The sequence below is a fragment of the Callorhinus ursinus genome, unplaced genomic scaffold (genome assembly GCF_003265705.2).
Source record: "Callorhinus ursinus isolate GAN/ISIS: 27379988/994484 unplaced genomic scaffold, GSC_fseal_2.0 scaffold7, whole genome shotgun sequence".
In the NCBI taxonomy this organism is placed as follows: domain Eukaryota; kingdom Metazoa; phylum Chordata; class Mammalia; order Carnivora; family Otariidae; genus Callorhinus; species Callorhinus ursinus.
This window is the reverse complement of record NW_027397069.1, coordinates 24249273-24269511: the sequence shown is the minus strand read 5'-3', so window position 1 is coordinate 24269511 and position 20239 is coordinate 24249273. Positions and strand designations below refer to the sequence as shown.

Sequence of the window (20239 nt, the reverse complement as noted above, 5' to 3'; positions counted from 1 at the left end):
GAGCATCCGACTCTTGATCTTAGCTCAGCTCTCGATCTCAAGGTCATGAGTTCAAGCCCTGCAGTGGGTTCCACACTGGGCATGGAGCCAACTTAAAAAAAAATAAAACAAATAAAATAAAAATAAAAATGTCAAATCTTTGATTTTATTGAAGAAAGCCAGAAAACGAGACAAGTCACGTGAATTCAACAAGGAAGTAGATTCCGCAGAAGAAAATTCTTAGGCATGTTTAATTGCTTTAGTAAGGGGAATTAAAAAAAGACAGTGTTGATCAAGGTCACAATAGTTTTGATGTTTACATTTTTGCTTCTGCATTTGAAGTAGAGTGTAACCCTATACCATATCCTTCCACTTTCCTTCAGAATACATGTGGTTAATTTTTAGTTTTACTTTAACTTTTCTATATTCTGGTTCTTCAATTACCACTGTGACTATTTCAAGTATTAGTTTTCCCCATCTGGAACTGCTGTCTTAAATCCAATTACTAAACATTTGGTCTAGAACTCTTTTTTGTGATACCATTTATTAATCTATAATAGATATTTCATCTTAAACTAAGATTGTTAGAAATTCTGTTGTTAGAAAATAAACTCCAAGCAGTTCAATATGCCAGTGAACTCTTAAATGATTAATCTGATTAATACCTAAGTATGATAAATATTAATTATGTAAGAATACATTTTAGAGTTAACAGTACTATTTATTATTTTAAATTACAGTACATGTCAAATTCAATTGCGTTATTTAAAATAAGAAAGTAAGTTTTTTGTTGGAATTAATACATTAATAAACAAATACGAATTGGAAAACATATATGAACGAACATTTATGCAGTCATTTATTTATGCCCCACTTTATTTCAAAATATTTTTGAGGCAACTGAAAGTTTCCATGTATATACTTTAACTTAAAAATATTTTGTGTTAAAATAAGAGATTGATAACACCCCCTCTCTTTAGTCAACATAAAATAACAACTGGGTTTAATGGTTACTATTCAAAACCATGCATACTCCAGGGGTGCCTGGGTGGCTCAGTCCCTTAAGCATCTGCCTTCAGCTTGGGTCATGACCCCAAGGTCCTAGGATTGAGCCCTGCATTGGGCTCCCTGCTGAGCAGGCACCCTGCTTCTCCCTCTCCCACTTCTCCTGCTTATGCGCACTCTCTCTCTATCAAATAAATAAATAAAACATTAAAAAAAAAAAACACCCAAAACATACATATTCCATTAGCATGAAGCTAATTTGGAAAATTTCCATCACCATATCAAATCACCTTCACAAGAAAGAAAACTACTGCATGATCTCACTTATATGTGGTATCTAAAAAACCTGGATATATATAAGCAGAGAGTTAAACAGTGGTTACCCAGGGTGGGGAGGTAGGGGAAATGCAGAGGTGGGAGAAAGGAGATGGGTCAATATGTACAATGTTGTAGTTATGTAGGATAAATAAGTCTAGAGCTCTCATGTACAGCATGATGACTACAGTTAATACTGTACTGAATACTGGAATTTGCTAGCAGAGTAGATTTCAGGTGCTCTCAACACAAAAATAGAAGTACGTGAGGAGATGGCTATGTTAGTTAGCTAGCACAATCATTAGTTAGCACAATCATTCACTATGGATATGTATAGCAAAACATCATGTTGTGGGCACATAAATATATAAGATTTTTAAATTTTATTATTTGAGACAGAGACAGAGAAAGAGCTTGAGCACGAGCGGGGAGACCTACATGGGGCTCCATCCCAAGACCCTGGGCCTATGAAGTCAAACACTTAATCAACTGAGCCCCCCAGGTTCCCCAAATATACACAATTTTTATTAAAAATCAAAAACAATAACCTCACTGGTTAACATGCAAAAAAAAGGAAAAAAGGAAAAAAGCATATTTCACACCAAAATCTCTTTGCTGATACTTGACATAGGTATATTTATTTTACAAAAACTAATCAGGCATAGAATTATCAGGGAATTTATAGACAAACAAAATGGAATGAAAGTTACAGTCACTATTTACCAGAGCATTCATAATGCCCTGTGGGGGCTGGAAGACGGACTTTCAGAAGAGGGTTTCTTTTCTCTCCCAACTTGAGGAGAAAATACTTACAAACTGATGTGTCTATTGAGGACAAATTTGAAATTAAAAAAGAAAAAAAAATGCTTATATTTGTTCCTGTCTTCTATTTGAAATAGAAAAGGGAAAAAGAAAAAAAAATTATCAAATAAGATATTAAGTAGGCTCCATACGCAACATGGGGCTTGAACTCCTGATCCTGTGGATCAAGCGTCACATACTCTACTGAGCCAGCCAGGAGCCCCTCAAATAAGATTTTTTTTTTTTAAAGATTTTAATTATTTATTTGACAGAGTGAGACACAGCAAGAGAGGGAACACAAGCAGGGGAAGCGGCAGAGGGAGAGGGAGAAGCAGGCTTCCCAAGGAGCAGGGAGCCCGATGTGGGACTCGATCCCAGGGTCCTGGGATCATGACCTGAGCCGAAGGCAGACGCTTAACGACTGAGCCACCCAGACGCCCCCAAGTAAGATATTTTTAAAATAGCATTTAAAATAAGATTTCATTGGATATTTACTCTAAGAAGTCCAGAGACTGAGATAGCTAAGTTTTAGCTTGAATTCAGTGTTGTCCTCATTTTAAATTATAATTATTATTTACCTCATACTCTTTGTGGAGTAACTCAAGTCTAGTTTTCCGAAGGTGCTTCCTGACTGTATGGCTTAACATAGGTTCACTTTCGCTTGTTCCTCCTACAAGGGGGAAAAAAAAATCTAACTTTTATTCTGATTTAGGCAGTATGAAAACAAAGATAAACAGTTTTCTTATTGTCTTATATAGTTCTCCAGCTTAATTTCTACCCTTTCCCTTATATACACACTTGGGGCTGCCACCTAGGCCTTTTCTCTATCTCAATCTAGAGAAAAGATAAGTATCAAATAACGCCATAATACCTTCAGTAAAATATCATGGGTGTTTACTTACCTGTGTATCTTATTATAATAAACTCAATGAAGGCAAAGGCTGTATTTTGTTAATTATCACATTTGGACTACTGCAAAATTTGAATACCAGCAACTGTTAAGTGGTAATAAAACTAATGATTATATTTATATTTAACCAATTAATATATTATCCATATTATCAATTTAAATTTCACATAAATAATTATCCAATATGTTTATCTATCTATATATACATATGCGTTCATATTATGATATATATATTATTATAACCAAAGTATTCAAACATACCTAGTTACTGGTAACACAAATAAAAAGATTAATGCATCTTTTAACTGAATCTAACAACCCAGTTACAATGGATTATGAATCACAGCATTAACTGTATGCCCGTAACGCAATACAAATACACTCAAAATGAATTCTTTCTGAAAGCTCGTCACCTATGCTGTGGTTACTTTCTTTGTACCTCTTAGTATCATGACAGCAAAGGCACTTTACAGATGTTCTTTTTCAGGACATTCTATCCAAATACAAGATGAATGAACTATTTTACTTGAGTGAATTTATGAAATATCACTTAGATATGAAGGCAGGAGAAGGTATGTGAAGAGAAGCTGGGGAAAACACATTCAAATTATTTTAATCATCAAAGTTCACACAGAAAAATATTCCTCTACCAGATTTCACCCAGGTATCAAGAAAGAAACCTTGGAATAATCTCTGATTCCTCCTTTGGATTTCTTAGCTCCAAAATCCTACTAGTTCTTCTTTTGTTCTGGTATTTATCTTCCTTTCCATTTGCACTGTAAAAATCTTACTAAGTCCATTTTCCCTAAATTGGGATTATTACAATGACTTCTTACGTTTTCTGAAAAGTGTTTTCTATACGTAGCCAATGATAGATTCACTTTTAATTTTTCCTAAAGCAGAAACAAGTAAAAATCATTTTAATTTCTGCAATCTAAGAATGATAACTTAATGAAGAGAATAAAATCCAAACACTAAAAACGCTCTTTAAATGTTTAATCCTTCAAGGATCTTCTAGTTCAAGTTTTATCTCCCTTTTACCCACACTGGTATCACACTGAATGTTCTTTTTTGTCCGAAAACCAGACTCACATTCCCCCTTAACTGGGCTAGAGCCTCCTACCTGACATACTCACATTGTGTCTCTCCCCTTCAACCCAACTCACATATCATTCCTCAAGCACATTTTGGATCTTGCCACTCCCTTGTTCAAAATCATCGGCTCACTCTACTCTTCTTTTCACCCACAGAGCAAGTCCCTGAATTAGTTTATTATTCAAGATTCTCTGCACTTAAGTCTCAATTTATATTTTCAGTCTTATTTCAGTAGTCAGACCAAACTTAACTACTGATCATTTCTAAAAACATTCTTTGTGTTTTCCTACTTCTAATCCTTAGTTCATGCTATTCTCTCTGTATAAAATGCCCTCCCTAATCTTTACCAGTTGAAATTTTATCCATTCTTAAATCTCTTAAGGCCACGTGCTTTATGAAGCCTTTCTTGATATTCCCAGCTGAACTTCCTTGCCTGAACTCTATGGGCCTCTTTGACCTTTAGCACCTGCTCCTTTAAACCATTAATATCTTGGTTCACATGCATAGCCTCTTACCATAATGTTAGTTCCACAAGGCTCTAAGATTTCTCATAGTGGCTTGTGCCCCTCATGCGTTCATTTACAGATTATACAAATGACCAATCCATCCGTATGACAGTGGCAAAATGACATCCATGAAAATTGTCTATTTTAGTCTTTCTCCAAATATACACTATTTAGAAATTGTTTCAAATCTGTTTTTATGCGTTTATAAAATAGGCCCTTACCAATAATCTCTTTGCAAGGATTTTCAGGCGTGATGGGGACTCTGCAAGCTGGACACTGGCTATTATTCTTCAACCACAAATCGATACAAATTGAACAAAATACATGGTTGTTGATGCATATGACAGGCTGGCGTACCTTTGAAAAAAGAAACACTACTTTTAGTACAGGGCAATAGTCATAACTGGGAGAATCCCAATAAGTTTAGTTTAGAGCAAACAAATAGTTTCTCTAGAGTACAGCAGAGTACGTGCTTTAAGAGGAAATTATTCAGGATTTATAAAAACACTGGTTTATAATTTAAACAGCAAACAATGCTGACAGAAATACTGACATGCACTAAATATAAAAATCTTTGACTCCATTTATATAAGCACAAATACTAATACTTTACATTTATATAGTCTTATATTTTACAAAGGGCTTTCACATTACTTTCTCTGTGTTTTTGTTTTGTTTTAAATAGTCCTGTTTTGTATTTAACACAGTTAAATATACCTCACAAGGAAACCAAATTGTGAAGAAATTAGGCGGCTCGGTCAGGATTAACTAGGTGTTCTGTGTGTAGCTGTTTTATAAGACAGAAAATAAAAGAAAGAAGTTACTTTAGTTTTCTATCTGATGTTATGTTTGCTTACACATTTAATGTCTATCTCTCCTATTAGAAAGGAAGCTGCATGAGAACAAGAACTTCCCTCATTTCATTCATTCCTAAATCTCTGACGCCTAGAAGACAGCCTAGTACACAGTAGGTACTCAATAAAAACTCGCTGGATTAGTGATTGCTATTAAGACAGTATTTAACATTAATTAGGGAACTGCCAGAGGAATAATAACTTAATATTCTTCAAGTAGCAAAAATTTTAAAATAAAAACCAAAATAACATGGAAATGCTTAGGCTTTCATTGATTCACAAGGTAATGTTACTGTGGACTCAAAATACTTTATAGCATTTTCAATAGTTTCCTGTTATAATAATAATAAAAATACCACTTTAGAGTCCTTCTACACTCGAGATCAGAAGATTAAGAGAAAACAGAGAAAGTAGAGGGAGAAGAGACAGAACCACCACAAACCACTTTTTAAAAATTTTTCCAGCTTATTTTTTATTATGTTCAGTTAGTTACCATATAGTACATCATTTTTGATGTAGTGTTCAATGATTCATTAGTTGCATATAACACCCAGTGCTCATCACAACACATACCCTCCTTAATACCCATCACCCACCACCTCCTCCCCCAACCCCCTCCCCTCTGAAACCCTCAATTTGTTTCCTCACTGATTTCTCCCCCTTCAGTTTTCCCTCCCTTCCCCTGTGGTCCTCTGTGCTATCCTTATGTTCCACATATGAGTGAAACCATACGATAATTGTCTTTCACTGCTTGACTTATTTCACTTAGCATCATCGCCTCAGTCCCATCCATGTCGATGTGAATGGTGGGTATTCACCCTTTTTGATGGCTGAGTAATATTCCATTGTATATATGGACCACATCTTCTTTATCCATTCATCTGTTGAAGGGCATCTCGGCTCCTTCCACGGTTTGGCTATTGTGGACATTGCTGCTATGAACGTTGGGGTGCATGTGCTATGTCTGTATCTTTGAAGCAGATACCTAGCAGTGCAATTGCTGGGTCACAAACCACTTTCTGCAGAGAAAACACTTACGCTGCTCTATGTCTGCCTCAGAGAGATAGTGTGTATTCATTAATTTGAAAGGGGTCTCTACCTTAAAGAAATCACAGATGTATGGCGATCCAGACAGGCAGGAAATCATTTTAAGTGTCACTGTAAAGAACTCCTTGGTCTTAGTGTGGCTTTCTAAACACTGAGATGCTCCCTTGATTATGCACATTAACATATGAAAACTAAACAGAAAAGATGATTCAGCATTCATTTAGATTTCCTCTTGGAGAAATGAATTCTAATTCATTCAGTTCAACTAATTTGAATGAATGAATGAATGAATGAATAAGATATGAAGGACAGCTTCTCATACTCTTCTTCCAAAGTGCTCCTACCTACAGCAAGGAGTGAATGTTTATCTAGAAGGTATTCCTGGTCAGAGTCTCAAGAGGCAGACAAGTCTAAATTTCCTTTACAGGTCCTGTTTTTTCCTAAAAAGTCATGTAATTCGTCCAAGTTCACCATTATATATTCATGGGTGTTTTCATCTTTAAAGTCATGAAATGTTTTAAGAACAAAAAATTTCTCAAAACTAAGTACCAGAAAGATACTGCCCAATCTATTCTATAGCTTTCTGCAACACACACACACACACACACACACACACCCTAAATTCCTACTATACTCCTAGAAGTATGTGTACCCCTAAATTAAGAAACTCAAGTAAAGAAAGAAAAGTTATGTCCTTGGACTTTAAGAGCAGTGATATAATTTCTTTTAAGTCATGAACTCATCTAAAATGGATGAAAGCCAATGGTCAAAACATGAAACTGTGCACATTTAAAAAGATTCAAGATGCTCTCCTACTTCTTAGAGGCTTCCCTCATTAGAAGCACATTTAAAGGCAATCAGTATTTTCTATGTAACTGCTTCCACAACAAAGGTTAACTATCTCCCCAATCTAAAAGATGGTTTTGGATAACTCAGTAGTTGATGCTATCACTAACTAAGGTGAGAAAGATGGAGGAAGAGAAGGTCTGAGAATCACTGGCATAAATATGATGGCATTTATTTTTTTTTTTTAAGGATTCTATTTATTTGACAGAGAGAGACACAGTGAGAGAGGAAACACAAGCAGGGGCAGTGGGAGAGGGAGAAACAGGCTTCCCACCTAGCAGGGAGCCCGATGTGGGACTCGATCCCAGGACCCTGGGATCATGACCTGAGCCGACGGCAGATGCTTAATGACTGAGCCACCCAGGCACCCAATATGATGGCATTTAAATCCACAGGACTGGAGGAGATCCCTCCATGGGCAGAGTAGCTTGAGACAAGGCATTCCAGCAAGCAGAGGAAGGAAAAGGAGGAACTGCCAGCAAAGGGACCTAAGAAAGAGGGGCCTGTGCCAGACGACAGGAGAGTACGGTCTTAAAGAAGCCAAGAAAAGAGATTTTCAAGAGGAAGACAATGGCCAAGCATGTCAAATAATAAGAGAATGAGCTTGGGGTGCCTGGATGGCTCAGTCAACTAAGCGTCAGACTCTTGATTTCAGCTCAGGTCATGACCTCAGGGTTATGAGATCAAGTCCTGTGTTAGGCTCCTCATTGGGCACAGAGCCTAGGAAAGGGAAGGAGAGGGGAGGGGAGGGGAAGGGAGGGGAGGGGAGGAGAGGATAAGAGAGGAGAGGGGAGAAGAGAGGAGAGGAGAAGAAAAAGAATGAGCCTGATATGGAAAGAGAAATGACTATACGATTAAATTACATGGAAGTCATTGTGATCTGTTACTGACAAGCGCTGCTTCAGTAAATGGTAAGAATGGAAACCTGACTGAAGGTTGAGAAAGACAGGGAAAGGTTAAGTGACAACAGAGAATATAGACAATTCCTTCATGTTTTGCTGTGAAGGAGTGAGCATAAGAATTAAGACCATGGTAAGAGATGCCAATGAGAATGACACAGTAAAGAGGGGATATTAATGACGGAGGAAGAAGAGGAGGGATTAGAGCCACAGGCAGCAAAGTCCCTAAGAAGTCAAGAGGGAATGAAATCCAAAGCACAAAGCAAAGGTTTTGGCTTTTATGGGATTGAGGATCTGTCTTTCATTGTAACAAAAGGGAAGGCCAAGGGTATGAGAACAAATGCAAAGGGGTTAGAAGATCTGTTGATGGAAAAATGAGAGAACTCATGTTCTAACTATTCCAATTGCTTATATTTTAATCATTAAATATGAGGTGAGATTCCCAGCTGAAAGTGAGAAGTGGGTAGGGATATCAACTTGAGAAAACAGAATAAAGCAGTATTTTGAAAAGGGAGAAAGTAAATTTACTAGTAATTTACATATAGCAGGATTGCCAAACATTGCTGAGTTCCTATTTGAGATCTGTGATTTTTACTATAAACAAAAACCAATTAACACAGGTGTTTATTTTTCTTAACAATTTTTACCTGTTCAGTTTCAGGCAGGAAGCAAATAAGTAGATGGGTTTACCCAGAGTTGGGTTTTTGCCAAGAAGATAGAGAGAGACAAGGGACTGATGATAATAAATGACCATGGTTAACAAGGGACATGAGTATATGAATGGTAATGATGACAGTGAAAAAGTGATATTCACAGAGTCAACGAATTGGTCTTGATAAGGCTGAAGTAATGCTGGAGAGTAGGTATGATGAAAAGAGGATCAGAGTGAGATGCTTATAGTCAAAATACCAGAGTTGGTACAGCTGCTTTCTTTAATGTTTTTTTCCTGGGCCATCTTATCTGGCATAGTTCTATTTTCTCTCTTAATCTCATGTAACACATGATGTTAACATCTTTTCTATGACAACTCCTGAGAATCCTCTTGTAACTGGACCTCAGTAAGTGGCAGAGCTTAGGTTGTGAGAGACAAACCTGGGGCTAACTCCAGCTGGGCCACTTGAGCTGTTTGACCTTGGGTAAGCCCTTTAGTTACAATGATCATCGGTTTCTGTCTCTGAAGATAATGGCTTAACTTAGTATACTTTTCATCCAGGCATTAAGATTTAATAATGTAAAGATACAAACACAGAGGGTTCCAGATAGCAATCCCTCAAAAAAAGAAAAAAAGAGAAAGAAAAGAAAAGGTAACAGTATTACTATATCTGTGCCTCAGAGCCAACTCCATGTAAGGATCTTGTAGCTGCCTCAGTTATCACATGTCCAAACCCAAACTTGGCTTCCTCCACACATTTGCTCCTCCTCCTGCACTCCTTCTTATCTAAGGTAATGGCACTACCACCTCGTTACTTGAACTAAAATACTCAGAGCTGTCTGTCTCACCCTTTTCACTTAGCCTCACCATCCAGTTGGTCATCAAATCGTGGTATCATGTATCAAGTCTAAGTGGCCAGAGATTTTAAGATGGACCAATATTTTCTGTACCACTAAGAAAAAAGTATGAAAAATGTGCCAATTACAACTGTAAGATGCCATCACTTGATACAGCCAGGTTTCAAAAAAGTTATAGTATGAAAAATTACATCCTATAATTGTCAAAATTTGGCAAATCTACCTCAAAGTGTTTTTTGCTTTGTTTTACTTTTACCTATCATCTATCCCTTCTTTTCCATCTTCACCTCAATGAGTTCAGGCTCTCATTCTTTTACCCATGGACCTATTGCAATGACCTCCTCCCACCCAAGCTTCCTGGCTTCCAAATATTCACTTCTGTCCACTTTTTTTTTTTTTAAGATTTTTTACTTATTTGTCAGAGAGAGTGCGCGCACACGCACGCGCAAAAGCAGGAGGAAGGGCAGAGGGAGAGGGAGAAGCAAGCTCCCCGCTGAGCAAGGAGCCTGAAGCAGGACCCTGGGATCATGACCTGAGCCGAAGACAGAGGCTTAATTGACTGAGCCACCCAGGCGCCCCTCTGTCCACCTTTCCTACTGACGCCAGAGCTATCTTTCTAAAATATGGATCAGCAGCTTTCACTGTTCTCCTGCAAAACAGCAATGATTTTTCCCTGTTCACAATTTTTAGCATTCAAAGAACATAATCTGGTTCTTAAACAGCCCTCTCATCTGCTACTTCAATACTGACCTTCTATTTCAATACTTGATATAACCTACACTTCAACCACACAGATCTACTTGATGTTCACCAAATTAATAGGAACAGTGGAAGCTCCCTGTTTATTGTGCTCTCATTTCTGGGCTTGATATAACCTGCTGGTCTCCAGCTTCCCCAATCAAAATAGAGTCCCTTCCACCTTTTAAGATGAAAATCAAATGCTACCTCTCTCTTCTGCAAGGCCTTCATTAATCCTTTTTAAAATTAACTGGGTCTTTCTCTGATTTTCATAAGGGTACTCCTTTATGCATTGATTTAATGTTCATTTCTTTCTGTACTGTACTTAGAAAGTGGTTTACATCCTGCTTCCCAATTGGATTTCAGGCTCCTTAGGGTCAGGGGATGGGCATGCTCATCTTTGTATTCACCTACAGCACCTGATATAATGCCTCACACACTCTAAGATTAATAAAACTGAATTCTGATGTATTAAAATGAAAGGCTGAAATAATGTTCCTAAAAGTGTCTCAAGAAGCAAAAGGTCAATGGCCACTAACAAACTGTGTAAAAGCAAAAGTTTAAACTTCCCATTTAATATGCCAAACTCTTTAGAAGAACAATCACAGACAGACTACTTAGCTCTCTCTGCTAAGACCATTGGCAATGCCACCCACAGGAGAATCATTTTCACTGTTTGATACATGGTATTGTCACTGTCATTGTGGTAGAGTTTTAAAGAGTAGACTAATTCACTTCTTTGGAACAAGTACTTATCAGATGATTTCTAAACAATGGTTTAAATTTAGCTTAGGAGAAGCGAAATCTATAAATAAATAACTACTAAAACAAATGACTTCTTATTTATTTGACTGTAACCTACAGGAGCAAAATACAAAGAATCTAGCCCTCCCTCAATTCCTGTACACCCCTCTTCCTCTACCCAGATCCTGGTATATACAATACCTAAACACGCACATAATTTTCCTTAATATGATCTTACTGAGATATGGAAATAGTCATAAGTTGCCTGTTATTAGACTTTATATCCAATTTACTCTCAAATGAGATCTGTGGCAATAAAACAGTATTCTTACGAAATAAAAATGCAAGATGACAACAGCAAGTAACATGTACAATGCCAAACTCATCTGGAGTAAGCATGTCAAAATGATATTCTAGGGTAATACTCCCTGAGGCTGGGAAGGAAGAGGAGAGAGATAAGAGAAAGCAAGGTATAAAAAGTGGGCTCTTATCACTAGAATGGGCCTGAGTGGGGCAGTCCTAGGTGCAGAAAGATTAACCCTAAATCTGTAATTCTACTGCATAGTTTTCATTTCTTTTATTTGAAGATGTTTCAGTTTTTTTTTAAGTATTTATTTATTTATTTATTTATTTATTTATTTATTTATTTATTTATTTATTTGACAGAGAGAGATATAGCAAGAGAGGGAACACAAGCAGGGGGAGTGGGAGAGGGAGAAGCAGGCTTCCCGCTGAGCAGGGAGCCCAATGCAGGACTACTGATATTTTGGACTGAGGAACTTTTTGTTGTAGGGAGCTTTCCTGTATATTGTAGAATGTTTAGCTAGCAGCATCCCTGGGCTCTACCCACTAGACATAACTAGCACACCCCTGGAGACAATCAGAAACATCTCTAGGCATTGCCAAATATCCCTGGGGGATGAAATCCATCCCACCGCTTTGAGAACCACTGGTCTAGGATATTCACATGAATTTCCCAAATAACCTAATGGCCTTGGTAGTATCAAATTCATTTTCAGCTGTGGAAACTGAGACTCAAGGAAATAATAATACAGGTTATAAGTGGCGGAACCAGTATTTAACCATCATTCAATGTGACTCAGCTGAAATTGAGTGCTCTTTCAACTAAGAAATAGATTTTTCTTCCTTAGGGTAGAGTTAGTAAACAATAGTCTGAGAGTAAGAAATAGAGGGCACACGCCTGAAAGAAGCAAAAGATTAGGATCAAGACTTTGGGATCAGTAGAGGCTACAGAAAAGGGGCACTGATGGAGGTGATGGGAAGGAAAGACAACCAACTAGCCTGGCAATCACACTTAAAAGTCAACTCCTCTGTCTCTTATCACCTTTGCTAGAGACTAGAGCTAATCTTTCTTCAAATAATATTCTATCTTGCACCTATGTCAACATTTTATGGGCTTCATGAGACAAAACCTAGAAAGACTGTGAAAAAGAAGGCTGAGGTATGGAAATGATGCTAATAGCTCCCCTACCATCACCAACTCTGGGAATTTGGAAACTTTTCAAAAATAAAATTTCTGGATTGTTCTTGTTATGTTTCAAGAAATCTTTGGCTCTAGACCAAAATTTCGGTCCTAGAACTTTAAAACTGTGTTATCCTGAGAACTAAGTTGCTTAATGCCTGTTGGTCCGGGTCCCCATTTCTGTCCAGGTAAATGGAAAGGTAATACATTTTTGCCTCCCCTACCTTAATCCCTACTTGGAATGCTTTCAGGAATCTTATTTGTTTAGTAAGTATGCTAGCTATTACATACCAACCTTAAAATTATTAGGATATATCAACACTTTTTTTTAGTGAATTTTTTATTATGCTCTAAGTATGTTAAAAAAAACCCCACATTATTATACATTTTTTAAAGTGTCTGCATTCTTTAAACTTAATTTGGAAAAGAGAAAAATGGTAGTCCATATGGCTTTTTTCAAAGCAAATTACTTGTGACAGTTATGTACAAGGCTGGTTCTTAAATCCACTCTTGGGAACTGAGAGGCAGTCAGGACTCAAATGTGGGCTCAGTGTACTGAGGCTGATAACATGCTAGCCAATCAACAGCCTCTGATGAACACTGATGAATGAATTTAGTCAACCTATAATGAGGACTCAAAGTTGCATAAAGCTTTGTAGCTAGCCTTACCTTGTCAACATTTTTAATCAACAATATGGGTGGAAAGCAAGGCAAGAAGTCCTCCCTGAAAAAAAAAAAAGGATTCTTCCTGTAGTACTCTAAGCTGGAAGCAGTCCGCCCTATTACTGGACTCTACAAGAAACAGACACCCCACATCCTAAGGAAGCTGATTTCATCTCAGATTATTTCAGCCAGAGAGCTTGCCCTTACATAAGTACAAATCTTAATATTGTAGAGCTACATAAAGCTTGATTCCCTTCCAAATGAAAAATAGTCTTTAGTTAAAGATTTACTATCATATCCATTCATTCCAACACAATTCCATTCCGCTTATAGTCAAACCTCAATTTCAACTCCTTTCCAAATGATTTCAAAATACTCTCACTTACTTATATTTATTTTAAATATTTAAAATATATTTCAAACTGGACTCATACTCAAGTGAGGAATAACTGAATACAATATACTAATGTTAAACAGCATCAGAAGTCTAGTTGCTTGGCATTTCACTTTAGAACCTCCTTCATCCTTTCATAAAACTAAATATGGGCCACATTGGGAGACATGTTACTCATGAAAAAACGCAAAGTCAATAAGGGTATTACATGCAACAATCATTTGATTTCACAGCTTGAATCCTAATTTCGAATTATCCTGAGATAAACTGGTCTGTAGCAATCTGATGCCAGGACCAAAATGTCATTTAACAGATATCCTGAACTAGATCATTCCTATATTTCTGCTTGCTGGCCCACTAGTCCAAGGCAAAGGGAAAAAATTAAGGAGAAACAGGCAATAAAATATGTTCCATAAAACTCTTCCCACAGGATGTGTACCGACCTTCTTCAAGCCACACAGAGCTCTTATGATACTGGCAAGGTTGCTAAACGTTACTGCGCAGAGAGAATCCACCTTTAAGACTGGGGTAGAGACAGGCAGAAAATGCAAAATGTCTAAACTGTCCAATTTTAAGAACATTTGTATCGAAAAGACAAAGTATTGACAATGTGCATACTTAGGCTATCTCCACTACTTCTTTACCTTTCCATTCTCTCCCATCCCAATCAGCATCTATATTATCCATTTAGATTTGAGGTCTCTCCTACCCCAACCTTCTCCTTTAAAGTAATATGCATTTTTTTTTTTTACAGTGACCTTTCAGGGATAATGGCCCCTAATTCTGTTGAACAAGCAAAAGAAAAGGATCTTGCTGATGGTGAGATTTGGGGACAGATAATCTTGCTGATGTTGAGATTTGGGGACAAATAATGAGGATGGCAAAAGAATGGTTATCTGGGAGAGGGCTAGGCAAAAAGGACCTTAAAGGTAGATCTCAGAGTTGGCCAGAGATGCTGTGTCAGGGAGGTGGAAATAACAATGGGAACCTACTACCCCAGGTTATGCTATCTCCAGTATCCCACAAATACCAGTATGTGGGGAGGGTAAATGGTCCAAGCAGATCAGATTTGCTTTAACTATACAAAAGGCAACAGTTATATGAAACCAGTTAAAACCTCTGGACATCCTGTGGCAATTTCTAGAATAAACTCACTCCATTGGGAAAGCAAATCTTCAAGTAAATGCACTGCCTCAGAAAGCCACCGGAAAGAACAGTTACTTGAAAGGTTGGTCTGCTCACAGGAGGGCCTGTCTCAGCACCCACACTGAAGGTAAACATTTATTGAATATTATTCTGTCCCAGGCCTTATGCTAAGCACTACATATGAATTACTTGATTTATCATCCCAAAATGCAAGGAAGGATGTTGCTACTACTACTATTCCCATCTTACAGATAAGGAAACTGCTCTGAAAGAGGTTAAGTAACTTGAATGAGGTCATATAACTAGTAAATGGAAGAAGCTAGAACTCATGCAGTCTGAACATAGAACTCAGGCCTTCAACCACCACACCTTTATGCCTCCATAATAGAAAAAGATGACAGTTCACAAATCGTTAATCTCTTATTAGCAGATTTCATTTTAGAACACAGCCAACAAATACAGGAAAAAAAGAGAGAGAGAAAGGAAGGGAGGGAGGGAAGGAGACCCCCAAGAGTGTCTGCTCACAGTTTTTAGGAACTAATCTACTGAAGACACAAATGATAACGACAAAGGTTCAAACCAGAGACTATAAGCCTTAGTTTTATGTTTAAAAAAAAGGGGGGGGGCAACCAACCTATCTATCTCACAGCACTGGTGAGAAGAGTAAATGAAGTAATTAAATACATACAAAAGCATTCTGTAATCTTCAAAGCACTGTACTCTACTAGAATCATTTCTGTTACACACAGAAAGCATAGGTATGGAAAATCAACCAGGCAGAACACATTTTCAACACAACTGCAAAAGGGCCTATTAACTAAACTAATGGAAACAGATATAAAGCATACAACTAAGACCAAGTGAAAATTATTTCCCAAGATATTTTTATCAGCTCTTAATGCTATTGCTGGGAGCATATTCACTCAGAATTTAACATATACTTGTGGGAACTTCATGTCAGAAACCAAATGTAGAAGAGCAAACACAACATCATCTCCTCCTCCCAGCTATGTAAGTAGGCAGTGTCAGCAAATGCCAGCTCAAATACCACCCTCCATGCAGCCATCCTTGATCTCTCCAGTCAGAATTGATCACGCCATCCCCTATATACTCTCACAGCACATCTGCTATTTCCTTGGCATTTCATTCTGAGGGATATCAAGTTATCAGTTGCTTCCAAGCCTGACTTCCTACTTCTGGAACTCAGTAAATTCACACAGAACCCCAACACCTAAGGCAGATGATCGTGTTGGCTGGCACTCAAATGTTTGCTCTCTGAAGTTCGTATGTCTCAATTCTAAATATGCGGCTGTAGTTTCAGTCTGCATTTCAGGGTAAACAGACACACCACAAACGTAAAAACAATTCAGGGTGGAGAAAAAGCTCATTGTTCATACATAGTATCTTCTTTTCTTGATCTATGCGTTAAAGAAATGCTCTTTTGAAAACCGAATGGGAGGCACAAACGGAAACGAAAGAGCAGACAAATGCTTTAGAACCTTCAAAATTCCGTTTCTAATTCAGAACTACTCTCTCCTAATTTCACAAACACATTAGGCACCTTTTGCAACACAAAGAGAGGGTATTCTATCTCATCGCTGATCCGTTCTTGGAATAAAAGACCATGACTTTCATTTTTAAACATCACTTAAGGGCGGGTACTATTTACTTTTCAAATTTTGAATCCAGAGCAAAGGACACGGCTGGGTTAAGCAAAGGAAAGGAGGTTGGAAATGGAAAAGACTCCCCAACTAGCACTGCAGGCAGGCCCAAGGACAGAAACATTAAACTTGTGTAGGGAACGAAGGAATCTTAGGCAAGGCTCCCAGGAAACGTGCTTCAATGGGCTTCACCACACGCCACACGGGTGGCAAAGGGGCGTAAAATACTGTTGAGATTCCTTTCTAACGAGGCCTCCTTCGACGCCGGAGTCGGCCGGGTGAGGCCGCCGGCGGAGGCAGAACAGCCTGGCCGCCCTCCCTTCAGACCCCAGGACGCTGTCATCCTCCTCCAAAAGGCACACAGATGAACCCAGTAATCACGACGCACTCCCGTCCCCCAGGACGCGGCCTCCCATTGCCTGAGGAGAACGCGGGTTAGCGTCTGCACCCATCTCGGCGCCTCACGCCCCGTCCCCGCCACATGGAGACCGCCCTCGGCTCCGGAGGGCGACTTCATACCCGACCCTGTAACGTAGAAGTGCCCAGAATCACCCATTACCTTCCCCAAGCAAATGTGGCACGTGATGGGCAGAGTGAGCGACAATGTAACGTTCTGCACGGTCTGAGCCATGGCAGCGTTCAGAATCCCGCCAACACGGAAGTCCCGCCGACGGCGGCTCCTCGCCGCGTCTGGGGCCGCGCGAGGCCGGCTACGGCAGCCCGGCAGGGCCACAGCCCGCCGGGAGAGGAAACGAAAACGCGCTTTCAAAACGCGCGGTCACCACGGCTTTTCTTTCCTTCCTTCCTTCCTTCCTTCCTTCCTTCCTTCCTTCCTTCCTTCCTTCCTTCCTTCCTTCCTTCCTTCCTTCCTTCCTTTCCTTAAAAAAAAATTCCTGTGTTGGGGAGCTGCAAGATCCTTGAGCATAAGAAGGAAGGCAGTATACTACAGGCATTGATGGAGGATCCTGAAAGTTTAAATGCAAAAGTGCGGGGCCGAGAGGAAGATGGGGAAGGCGATTTTAAATGCCTTACTCTTTCCCAGAGGGTGGAGGGGGAGTTTTCCGCCTAAAAATTAAACCCTACACAGTCTGCAAACACATGGCGCAGTCAAAACAGGAAGAGAAAAGATGTTATCTATATATTTTAATTTTTCAAAACAACTTTCTGCCGCTCTCAGGTCTTTTTCCATTCTGAAATGATGTAATGTCCCTTAAAAGCAACAGTGATTGTCTTTTGGTCTGTTTCCGAGACAGGTTAACATTTTATCGCAACTTTCCCTGAAGACATTCTTTTAGTTGGCCCTTCTGTGGTTTCTAACAGAGACTTAAGGGTCCGAGCCACGGACTCTGATTTACACCCACCAGTGAGAAAGCTGCAGATAGTGCCAGGCGTCCACACTCCCGGAAGGCACTTGCACAAGCGTTTAAAGCCTTCCTTTCAGGTGCGTGTTGGGTAAGGTATGTATCATTGAGCTGTAGAACTCGGAAGGACAGTGTGTGAGGTTCTAAGTCAGCATTTTCTACCAGTGAAAAAGAAAAACTAGAAGTCCCTACATGAATCTTGAATATAACAGATTTGGAATTTAACAGCAACTAACTTTAAGTGAGAAAGAGCCAATGTAATTAATTTATGCAAACAAATACCATTTGTGAGTAGGGAGTTTTAGAAACAAAAGCAATGGAACGACTTTTGGTAATCTTTCGGAAAAAGAGTATGATCACGAGAAGCACGTGGTCAAAGGAAAGGGGTTCTGGACCTGTACCCGTAGGGTAGCATTCCCTGCCCCGACAACTTCCTACTCTACTGGCTTCAGACAATTTATTTGACCTCTCTGCTTCTTAGCTTCAGTTTTGGTAAAGTGCGTGTGCATGTGTGTATTAAATGAGGTCAATGTATGCTTACTATCCTGTTTCAAAGAAACAGACAATAATGGGACTGGACCAGCCAGTAATTCACCTAAAGAAGCCCAAGTCCAGTTCAAAATCGCCTCACAGACAACAGTGAGAATTCTTCCAAACAGCTGAAAACTTCATTTCCTTGGAATTGGAGGCCATCATCTGTTTGGAATTGGAGAATTAGGCAAAATAGTCACATCGCTTGTTTGGTTAATGGCCACTTTTTCAAAATGCCTGGCATAAAGTCACCTGGTTTGGTTATTTTCTGGCTATTTGAAATAATATTTTTATGCGGTTTGGAGTTCACATGTTTTGCTAATATATCTTTCCTGTCCCTAGATCTCAGACTTCAGAATGAGAAATCTCCAGGTCATTTATTACCCACTGTCATTCAAGTTTCACCTTTTCCTCATCCTGCAGTGTTCTTCCCTACTCTCACCTTGTCCATTCCCTGTTCTCATCTCACTGATACCTAAGATGGTATGTTAGGACCTGTCATTGCCACCCTCTGAGTAGGATGTAGGACTGAGAATGTTCTGCCTCTCACATCCATCCCTGGAAACAGTGCAGCAGGGAGACATGTTGAAGACAATTTTTAAAAAAATTCTTTTCCGTTGTTAATGGAGAAGATTCATTTCTTGTTAATCACCTTGGTGATTGGTGTTAATAGTCACAAAGTGAGTTTAAAAAATTGTAATGTACATTTTAAGTAGAATGTTAAAATCTAGAGTATTCCCAGCCTCTCTTTCCCCATTCACTATCATTGTCACAGCTCCTTCGTGCTGTTGTTGTAGTTTGTCCATATAGTTATTTCTGTGCTGATCACATCGTATTATAGTTGGTTGTTTATGTGTTTGCCCCCACAACAGACCGTTTTTGAGGTCGAAGATTGTGTCTTGATTTATCTCTAGTATCTGGTACTAGGTGACTATTCCACAAAAGGTAATATTTTCTTTAGCTACAGACTTGGGCTGTTTTAAACATTGCCTTTACTTGTTTTTCACTGCAAAATGGAAGACTGTGTTGCTTTTTTGCTAATTATAAAAATAATAAGGCTTGTCTTAAGAAAATTAAGCCATTTATAAATATATAAAATAATAAGCAAAAGTTCCTCTGTACTTATGCCTCATCTTCCTATCCTGTGTGGTAATCACTATTAAATTCTAAAGCATATCCTTACAAACAGTTTCATTCATATATTTGTGCATAAGCACAAAAGGATCATACCAAAATATACCTGCTTTGTTTACTAATGCTTGTGAATAGGCGTGCACACACACGCACACACACACACATCTAAATAATATTGTTAGCAATATGGGCTGATAAGGACTATCTCTAGGTCCAAACTGATTCCAGACCAATTCCCAGGCATCACTTTTAATAATACAAATGGTTTAAGGCCAAGAACTATCCTTTCCCTCTGCTCTATGAACAACATTTCTTTTTGTTGACAAATCACGTTCTAAACAGATGTCATTTGGCCAAAATTGTTAAATAATGTTGCTATTACTCTAATAGGAAAACAAAGATTATATGGCTCCTTGACTTTGTGCTTAATCTGTGTCTTGGCTTCTTAGTAGCCTTATGGAGAGTCCTGTGACCTGAGGGGTACCATCAGATATAGCACCTGGAATGGGTTAAACCCCCCTAAATTCTTAGAACTATAAACTTTTAGAACTAGAAGGAATCTTACAGGTTTTTATGCAGGTCTCTCCTTTCACAGATGAAGACGTTGAAGGTAAACCA

General features: G+C 38.6%; 1 protein-coding gene across 1 annotated transcript in view; it reads right to left on the bottom strand.

The window, feature by feature from the left end:
* OBI1 (ORC ubiquitin ligase 1) overlaps window positions 1-17292 on the bottom strand; it is a 44202-nt gene extending 26910 nt beyond the window's left edge. The window contains exons 1-3 of the mRNA XM_025875059.2: window positions 17155-17292; window positions 4833-4968; window positions 2679-2770 (exon numbers count right to left, since the gene is read on the bottom strand). Of these exons, the coding sequence (XP_025730844.1) occupies window positions 2679-2770; window positions 4833-4968; window positions 17155-17226 (300 nt within the window). The 5' untranslated portion in view covers window positions 17227-17292. The remainder of the gene's footprint in view (window positions 1-2678; window positions 2771-4832; window positions 4969-17154) is intronic.
* Window positions 17293-20239: the final 2947 nt, after the last annotated feature.